The 10,031-nt window shown below is 44.6% G+C and overlaps 1 protein-coding gene across 1 annotated transcript in view; it reads left to right on the top strand.

Annotated features, from left to right (window-relative positions):
- Nucleotides 1-10,031, top strand: part of B3GLCT (beta 3-glucosyltransferase) — a 93,656-nt gene that overhangs the window by 73,291 nt on the left and 10,334 nt on the right. The window contains exons 13-14 of the mRNA XM_029938477.1: nucleotides 2,279-2,428; nucleotides 8,106-8,250. Of these exons, the coding sequence (XP_029794337.1) occupies nucleotides 2,279-2,428; nucleotides 8,106-8,250 (295 nt within the window). The remainder of the gene's footprint in view (nucleotides 1-2,278; nucleotides 2,429-8,105; nucleotides 8,251-10,031) is intronic.

Genomic DNA, 10,031 nt, shown 5'->3' with positions numbered 1-10,031 from the left:
GCAATGTTTACCATGTTTATTTTTTGGGAGAGAGAAAGAGAGAGAGAGCTAGCTGGGGAGGGACAGAGAGAGAAAGAAAGAAATCCCAAGGCACTGACATGGGGCTCGAATTCACAAACTGTGAGATCATGACTTGAACTGGAACCAAGAGTCGGATGCTCAACCAGCTGAGCCACCCAGGTGCCCCAAAAGTCAATGTTTTTAAATGAAGCATCCCCCTATGCCTAATCTCTTATGGGAAACGATTTTCATTTGATTTATATGGGTAAGTGAACTGAGCAATTAGTGTATTATTTCTACAGTTTTTGCTGTTGGTTTATTTAGGGAGAATCTTGTTATCAAGTGCAGTGATTTAAATCCATTCAATAGGTATTTGTTGAATGTCCACTATGTGCCGGGCAACATTGTGGGCACTGGTTTATAAACCTCTGAAAGTCTGGTCAGGACTTTATATTCTTACTTTGCAATGCTCCAGATCAGAATGCTTCCTGCTTCAGGGCTTTAAGAATCATATTCCCGGTGTTCTGGTTCTAGCTGATTCAGTGATTAATACACGGTTATGGACGTGGAGCTTTCATAAGCATAAGGTGTGGCTGCTTGGATACTGGAGGAGATGGTCTTATGTTGAATGGATTTAAGATGAAAAAATGGCCTTTGTCACTGCTCAAATGGCCTAGTGATAAAGATTATATACTCGGTTTGGGCAGGAGCACTAGTCTTTGCTGGGCAGTGGCATGCTTCTACCTGAGGTCATTGGCAGGAGGACATGGGGGTCCAGGTAGGCCTTTGAAAACACCCTAAAGGGTAAAGGCCAAGGACTACTGACTTCTTTTTATTATGTTTTTTTATTTATTTTTGAGAAACAGAGACAGTGCGAGCAGGGGAGGGTCAGAGAGAGAGGGAGGTACAGAATCTGAAGCAGGCTCCAGGCTCTGAGCTGTCAGCACAGAGCGCAACATGGGGCTCAAACCCACGAACCATGAGATCTGACCTGAGCCAAAGCTGGACACTTAACGACTGAGCCACCCAGGCGCCCCTTGACTTCTTAATTAAGAAAAAAAAAGGGCTCAAGCTATTTGCAGCTTTATAGTAATGCATTTCATTTTCTGGGTGAGGTGGTGGAGCCAGTTAAGGATTAGGGCATGGTATCCCTTGAGTCAGAACTTTCTATCTTTGAAAGGGGTCCTATTATATGTGTATGGGTTTCTATATTTTGTAGCACATATGTGTTAATATAATTTTAACATAGAAGTGACTTGTCAAGAAAACTATTTTGTTTTGTTTTCTTTTTTTTTTAATGTTTTATTTATGTTTGAGACAGGGAGAGATAGAGCATGAGAGGGGGAGGTAGAGAGAGATAGAAAGAGACACAGAATCCGAGCAGGTTCTAGGCTCTGAGCTCTCAGCACAGAGCCCAATGTGGGGCTCGAACTCACGAATGTGAGATCATGACCTGAGCCAAAGTCGGAGGCTTAACCAACTGGGCCACCCAGATGCCCCACTATTTTGTTTTCTTCCCTGCCTGTTGGATTTCACTGTTGTCTCTGAGACTGGCCCTGGAAGCCTGAAATGGTGCCTGACCTCACCTCGCCAGAGCCATGTTTATCGCTCCAGCTGGCTGCATATTCACTCCACAAGCCTAGCGGGTGCGGGCACTGGGGATGCGAGCAGAAGCCACAGTTCCTTCCTTACAGGAGCTCCCAGGGTAGTGCCAGGCTGGCAACTACATGGCATGAGTGTCACTGCCCCCCTTCCCAGGCCCATGGCGGGCACTGTTACCACCAAGATGGCACTGTAACCTCTCTTATGTTCAGCTTCTACCTTGTTACTGTGGACTGCCTACCACCTCCTTCCTGCCACCACACCCTCCCTCTTCTCCCCTTCAAGAATCCAGGACTCACGATCTCTGCTTCTCTAGCCCCCGCTTCCATCTGACCGCCATGCTTGGCTTTCCACCTCGGCTGTCTTGCTGAGGTCTCGGCAGCACCCGGTAGCCAAATCTAGTGGCTTAACTCCAATCTTTCTCTTGTTTGACCTCTTAGCAGACTTCGACAAAGGTGACTGCTTACTCCTTGAAAAGCTTTCCAGAACAGGGTCCTATCCTTATATATTTCTGCCTTTCTGATCATTCCTTCTCAGTTCCTTTTCCCTATTCCTTCAATGGCTGTTTTCTCCTGGGTGATCTGTCCAACCCCATGGCTATGCTGAAAACACCCAACGCTCTATTCCTGGCCTGCAACTCTCCCCAGACCTCCTGATTCCTACATCCACCCACCAGAGACCCTGTAGGCTGGCGTGACTCACAGGACATGAGACCCAGCACTGCCATCGTGGCCTCACCTCTGACTTTGGCCCCTGCTTTCGTGTTTTTCCAGTGGCATTCTCTCAAGGAAGACATGGCATGCACAAGTTCCTGCCTCAGAGACCTGTGAGTCTGCTTTATCCTTTCTCTTCCTCGTTCCCTGGGACTTTGAAGCCAACCCAGTCACTGAGTCATGTCAGTTTAGTCTCCTAAATACCACTTCTATCTCCACCTCCCCAGTTGTGGTCTAGGTCACACCATGTCTCCCAGGCACACCAATCAATCCTGCCATCAATCCTCATCTCCTCTGCTCTTTGCCATCGACCACCCTGTAGCCACAGGGACCTTTCTGCAACCACATCTGATCCTGGTGCCTTCCTGCTCCAAGGCCTTCACTTGCTTCTCTTGCTTTTATTCTTCCCCAAGAGCATGAACCCTTCCCTACCTTTGACATCTAAGACTAGGAGACAGTCATTTGGAGTCAGGCTGGTCTGGGATTAGGCCTCGTTTTAATCACTTCAGTTTTCGGTGTCCACAGCCTCCCTGGGTGCTGCTGAGGCCACTGCCTCGGGGCTAACACCTGTAGCTGGTCTTTTCTCTCTGCCTCCTGACTCCAGACCCATCTGCTGGCCACCCATCTGGGAAGGATTCCTCTCTCTAGAAACTAGTTCGTCTGGGCTTCATACCATCCGTCTCTTCAACAATGCCATAGGTTATTGTGATTTTAATTTTATTTGGATTTTTTTTTCATTACCAGGAGGATGAAAGTCTTTTGCGTTCCTTTGTAACCTCCCTGTTACCTTTAGGATCAAGTCGAAATTCCTGATCAAGACTTACCAGGCCTCTCATGACCTTGGCAGATGCTGTTTTACTGCTCCAGGCTCCTTCATCTGCACCCTCATCTTAAATAATTCCTGGGCTTATTTCAAATCCTCAGAGGCCTTTTTTCTTTCCTCTTCTCCAAGACTGGCATCTGCTGGTCTCTGCATAGCACTGTTTCCCCTCCCCAGCTTTCTGTCTTTGTCACCCAGCTCATCTTTCTCATTTCCTTGGACACGATCTAGCTATTATTTATTCCTGGAAGCCTTTGGCCTAGTCTGGCCTCTCAAATCTGGGTTTGATGCCTTTCAAATGTACTTTCATAGCATACTCTGCAACCCATTATCATTGAATTGCCTATTTACCTTTCTGTTTTCCACCTAAATTATGAATTATTTGAAGGCAGCACCTGTGTCTCATTTCTTATTATATCTTTACTTCCTAGCAGAGGGACTCATTTTTTACAAGGTACAATGAATAAATGAATAAACAAATGCATGAACGCTGAGCCTTGATCTTTATATAACTGATGACTGGTATAATACGCTGTTTTTAATAGCACTTTTATAAGGATGCAGAAGCATTCATCATGAGACTGTCTCCTATCAACCTTTGAAAAAAGTGGCAGACAGAATGTTCAATGATTTCTCAGTAGACTTTTCTGATGATCTAGCCTAAGAACCAACATGATTTTTCTTAAAAAGCATGTCAGGATCAGTCAATGGCTTGAAAAAAACCAATGAATGGATCATAGTCATTGTTTAAAAATAACATAATATAAAATGGAATAGGATAAAATCAAAATGTCATAGTGCATCATACGTAGTGAGGGCAAGTATTGTTTTGTGAAGTTTTGTGACCGTTTTATACACACACAACACATACAAATGGTTGTAGTATGAAATGTGTTTCTTGTTTTCTCACTGTGGTTTACAGTCAGTAAGTTTGTGGAAACCCTTGACTTCAATGATCTCTCTTAAGCCCCACGAAGCAGGGCTGAATCAGGAGTGTGGACCCCAGTGATTTGGTGGAGGGACGCTGTATCGTTTGGAAAATGAGACCTTCGCACTATTGGAATCCAACATGTGGTTTTCACTTTGTTGCTTCCTCCTAGAACACGTGGATATCTGGGGGCAGTTTATGCAACTTTTTTGAAATTCTTACCTGTGTTCGGGTTGGAAGCTGTGATCAGGATGTTACCACTCTCTTCAGCAGTCTCCTGGGAAGGGGCCAAGGGCAACTCTTGACCAAAGATAGCCCGGACCCTTTCATCTGCTAGAAGACCACGAGAGGCGGGCACGTTTCCGATGCACTTTATCTTCTTTTTTTTTTTTTTAATTTTTTTTAATGTTTTTTTCTTTATTTTTGATACAGAGAGAGACATGAGCATGAGAGGGGGGAGGGGCAGAGAGAGAGAAAGAGACACAGAACCGGAAGCAGGCTCCAGGCTCTGAGCTAGCTGTCAGCACAGAGCCTGACGCGGGGCTGGAACCCACGAACGTGAGATCTGACCTGAGCCGAAGTCGGAGGCTTAACCGACTGAGCCACCCAGGCGCCCTGCACTTCATCTTCTGTATGTGCTCTTGATTTGTACACACAGCCTTGCACAAGCCCCTGCCTCCCATTTCGGTTTTTCTTATGCTTAAAAGCATCTACATTGTAGATGAAAAGAAATCACATTATCAGCTTCTCAACATCTTTTTAATTATTTAAAAGTTGGCGGACAGAGCAAATACACCATGCTACATCTGGTAGTTTTCCATTTTGGGGGGGCAACTTCGTTTTGAAATAACCTATCAGCATACTAATAAACAAGTATTATTAAAGGCTCATGTGCAGTTAGTGTATGTGAATAATTAATGTAAAATTGTTCTGTGTGAGTAGGGGAAAATAGAAAAAAAATACAAATACAGATTTTGACTCTTCTATTTTTCTTCCTGTAAAGTTAACTTTTCAGAGAGTAGACCAGGATAAAAGAGTGGGTTTTCCTTTTCTTTCTTGTTCTAGTAGATGGTGGCAAAAGAAAAATATAACGTGTTTTTATTTAAATTGGGTTTAAGACAAAAAAGCTATAGCTCAGATTGGAATACAGGTACAGTTGGCTGTTACACAACATGGATTTGGATTGGGCAAGTTCACATGTATGTGGATTTTCCCAATAAAGACAGTACAGTACAATAAGCGTATTTTCCCTTCTTACCAATTTTCTTAATGACATTTTCTTTTCCCTAGCTTGATTTTTTGCAAGAAAACAGTTTATAATATGTAGAACATACACTGTGGTCATTATTTAGGTTTATCAGTAAGGCTTCAGGTCAACACTAGGCTATTAGTAGGTAACTTTTAGGGGGAGTCAAAAGTTATCAGATTTTAACCTGCGGATGGGGCTGGCCCCCTAACACTGCCTTGTTCAAAGTCAACTGTAGTTTACTTAGGAAATTCCCTTTGATGTAGCCTCAGATAGATGTTTTAAGGGAAATGTTTGTTTACAGCTGATGCACATTCCCTCACCCAGGCCCTTTTCCTGGGGTCAGGTAGGTGAGCACAGGTTTGACTCAGCATGTCGGTGCTACCCCAGTCACTGGTGGGCACCGGGCTCTGAGAGAAAGAGGATTTCTGGTGAGTTTTCATATGTGCAGTTTTCTTTTCAGTACGCGTCACAGGAACTGTGTTTCTTCTTCTTCTTCCTCCTCCTCCTCCTCATCTTCTTCTTCTCTTCTCCTTCTTCTTTCTTCTTTTACTTTCCTCTTCTTTCTTCTTCTTCTTCTTTCTTCTCCTGCTTCTTTCCCCTCTTTTTATTTATTTATTTATTTATTTATTTATTTATTTTGAGAGAAAGAGAAAGAGAGCAGGGGATGGGCAGAGAGGGAGGGAACTAGAGAGAATCTCAAGCAGGCTCTGCACTGTCAGTGCAGAGCCCCATACGGGGCTCAAACTCAGGAACTTGTGAGATCATAACCTGAGATGAAATCAAGAATATGACGCTTACCTTGCCTGGTCTTGTTCCATCGTGTCTTCTGGCCTCTTTGCTGGGGCAGATAGAGTGTCCTGTGTGCTGTTGCGTTGCCAGCACGTGGTCACTCGGGTTAAACTATGTTGGACTGAGCCCTGGAACTGTGTTGTTTTTTCTCCTCCTCCCGCTCCCCCTAACTTCCCCCCCTCCTCTGTTTATTCATTTTTGAGAGGGAGAGACAGAGCATGAGCAGGGGAGGGGCAGAGAGAGAGAGGGAGACACAGACTGTGAAGCAGGCTCCAGGCTATGAGCTGTCAGCACAGAGCCCAACACAGGTCTCGAACTCACTAACTGTGAGATCATGAACTGAGCCCCAGCTGGGCACTTAACTGACTGAGCCACCCAGGGGCCCCCAGAACTGTTTCTTCTAGTTGTGTAGTCTGATTTCCTTGTATCGTCTTAATTAAAGAGCTGCTTTTTCCTCTTGCTTGGTCTTGTTCCATCGTGTCTTCTGGCCTCTTTGCCGGGGCAGAGAGAGTGTCCTGTGTGCTGTTGTGTTGCCAGCATGTGGTCACTCGGGTTAAACTACGTTGGACTGAGCCCAGCTGAGTTTCGCATCAGGGATTGTAGTCAAGGTCTTTGTCCTGTTTTCCTTCCTATTAGACTGATTCACGAACTCCTTCTCCCTGGGAGGGAAAGGCGGCTTCATCCCCACTTGTTTGATGCATCCAGTTTTGCTGAATGCGTAGTGTGTGCGAGGCCCTGCCTTCGGCTCTGGGAGTATACGGGTATGTTTTAGACAGTGTTGCCTTCAAGGAACTCATGACCTATTGGGAATGAATTTGTGAACCCTATTAGTCCCTTCAGCCCTATCAGCTATTGGATTATTCATAATATGAGAAGAACCATTACTTCTGTAGGACCAGAATGGTCCCATATTTTGGGAAAAATCTATATTTTAAAAAGAGGAAGATTTATTGCAGGAACTTGTTATAGACGTGTTAGAAAGGGCCAGAGCAATAAAGCAGAGCAGGTGGCTTTACCTGAAGCTTGGTAATTATAGAAAGCTGCGACTGCCCCAAAGGCTACAGGCACTGAGCAAAGGTTGTGTTCTGGAGCCCGTCCCAGTGGGTTCTGGTGGCCGCTCCTACTGCTGGGTCACAGCACTGCCTCTGAGCCGGTCCCGGGCCTCGTTCCCAGCTGCTGCTGGGGGACCACGATCAGTGCTCTGCTGCCCTGGGCCTGCCGTGCCCACCATCACGTGTGTCCTTCACAGGGACGGCCAGAGCCAAGATGCCCCCCTCCCCCCACCTATCCCAGTACCGTGCCCCTCCTTGTCAGATGGAAGCTGGGTCTTAGGTGGCAGAGGAGACTGGAAAATACTGTTTTATAGCTTCTAGCCTTTGCAGCATCTGCGGAGGGAACAGAAAGGCAGGACTGGGCATGAGTTCCACCAGAAAGCACCCAACGTACCAGGTCAGGTAGCAGCATGGCACTGTTTGGGACAACTCTCTCTCTCTCTCTCTCTCTCTCTCTCTCTCTCTCTCTCTGTTCTTTCTCTTTCTGAAAATCACCTTCAGGAAGCTTGCAGACTTGGAATCACCTGGACAATGTACGGTTGTTTCAGTTAGATTTGATATTATGGTCAGTCAGCCTATTTGAGGAAGGTGCCTGGGCCCATCCACTTGCTGGGAATGTGGTGGATTTGGTTATCGATCTCACTGAGTGTTACAGCTAAAGAACTGCTCTAAGTTCCAGTGACACATTAAGAAAACAACATCGTACAGTATTCATGTTCAAGAAATAAATGAAGATACGATTGCCTTTTCGGTAGGTGAACACCCCCTCGAAGTAAACTTTCCTTTCATGGAAAGCACACAACATTCCCCCAGAATAACTGTTAGCTGTAAAACACTGCTGAGGTCAATGTCTTCTTAAGAATGTGGCCTCTTGACTCAACTTCTTTATTTCGATTGACGGGCTCCAGGAGCTGCTCTCACCCCTTTCTCTGTCTGCTCTGGCTCCCACCAGAATGGTCTTCAGCAGAGCAGCCATCAGGAGACTTCTCGCCAGTAAGTGTCGCTGCTACAGCAATGACGCTCCCGACGATATGGTCCTGGGGATGTGCTTTGGTGGGTTGGGAATCCCTGTGACACACAGCCCTCTCTTCCATCAGGTGAGAACAACGTTTTTATTCCTACCTCAGAGGGAGACGGGGGGACTTTCTTCTCATTTAAGGATCCTCCTTCATTCCCTTCATATATTCTTTTGGAGACAGTCTTAACTGTGGACAGGCTCCAGGTCTCTTCGCCCAGAGGGCTGATGCTGTAGCACGTACAGCAGGAAAATGGAAGGTAGAAAGCTCTAGAAAACAAAACGGTGTTTGGCCAGTGTCCTTGAATACAGAACCAGGGAAAAGCTACTCTTTTTTTCCCCCTCTATTTTTGAGTTAAAACACTCGTGGCACTTAAAAATTATTAAATGCTATCTAGAAATATGGAGGAATGACCTAGATTTCCTGCTGTATGTACGCCACCAAGTGAATGTAAATCTGTACTGTCCTCGGGTTTCACGCTGGCCACTGGCCGCTTTTTTATTGGGCCTTTCCCGCTTTCATCGCTATGAAGCTGAGTGGCTAAACTGTGTTACGCTTCAGCATAGTATCCAAATAAGCACATATACTGCGGGGTGTATTTTTGTCGTCTGAGATGATGTTTGCCAGGGATAGTTGGCGCTGGTGGCTTCACTGCACTGCAGTCTGGGTTTGGAGAAGGGAATCCTCTGCATTATTTTGGATAGGTTTCTTTTTTTTCAGGAATCAGGTCAGCAAATGTTCTGATGGTGTCATAATACAAATGTCATATTTAACATAACCAGTAGCAAATGCTGTCACACCAATACAGAAAATTGAGCCTGGAGGAAATAGCACTATAGGAAATAACTTAAACAAGGCAAAGAAAATGTTTGCATTGTCAAGGAAGCCAGAATCCATTTTGGCATCCTCGAGGACCACAATGGAGAATAAAAATAGACCTTTCATACTAAGAAATGTATGAGAAACCTCTTTCTTGGTACCAGCCAGGAGGACTTATCCATTGTTTAAAACCCCATTTTAAGCCCATGTATTGTGTTACGGGGTGACTTAGAGAAGCAAGTTATTTTCTCTTGTACTTTCTCTCGCTCTGTGTCATAGTGCTTCACTTCTAGAAAAGGAAGGGTAATTAAAACTGTTGGTTTGTAAGGGGAATAATTTATCATTGTTAAGAGGACGGTCTTAGGTTTTAATAGCACCAAGGAAAGAATATGCTAGTAAAGAAAATGATAAAGAGAAAAGAAAGAGGGAACATAATCCTTAAGCAAAAATCCTTTGAAGATCATTAAAAGTAAAAAGAATTGTCCTTCGCCAGACGTTAAGATTCTTGCTTTCTCTAAGTCACTTAATAAGTTGTAAATATTTCCAAAATTGTAAAATATGCTGAAGGCCTATCCTCCCCAACAGATAACCACTATATCTTCTAATTCTTAAGCCTCTTGTAGAGAGTCTGCTATGAGTTGGAAATTATTTCCCATTTATAATGCTTGAATACTGATCCAAACAGTATATTACTTGTTCATACTGAGAAACACATATGAGGCACAGAGATAAAGATCTAAGATTCCTGGTGAGTAAGAGACAGAGTTCGCTTTAGGAAACAGTCTCAGAGGCAAAGTTGCCTGGACCACTCTCCTTCTCTTTGTAGTCAGTTTGTTGTGAAATCATAAGCTTAGAAGGGCGTGTCAAGGAATGTCTAGTATATCCTTTTATTAAGAACAAAGTCTCTACAGCATATGGTTTTCTGTTACTCTAAAATTACATGCCACCAATAGGTACGGCATAAACCATTGCAATGGCCAGTGCGCCCTCTGCACAAAATTGGCAAAATACTCATCTCAGGAATCTGGAAATCAAACAAAAGC

Source organism: Suricata suricatta, chromosome 4 (genome assembly GCF_006229205.1).
Source record: "Suricata suricatta isolate VVHF042 chromosome 4, meerkat_22Aug2017_6uvM2_HiC, whole genome shotgun sequence".
Classification (NCBI taxonomy): Eukaryota; Metazoa; Chordata; class Mammalia; order Carnivora; family Herpestidae; genus Suricata; species Suricata suricatta.
Note: the sequence above shows the minus strand (reverse complement) of the source record. Positions and strands in the feature narration are given on the sequence as shown.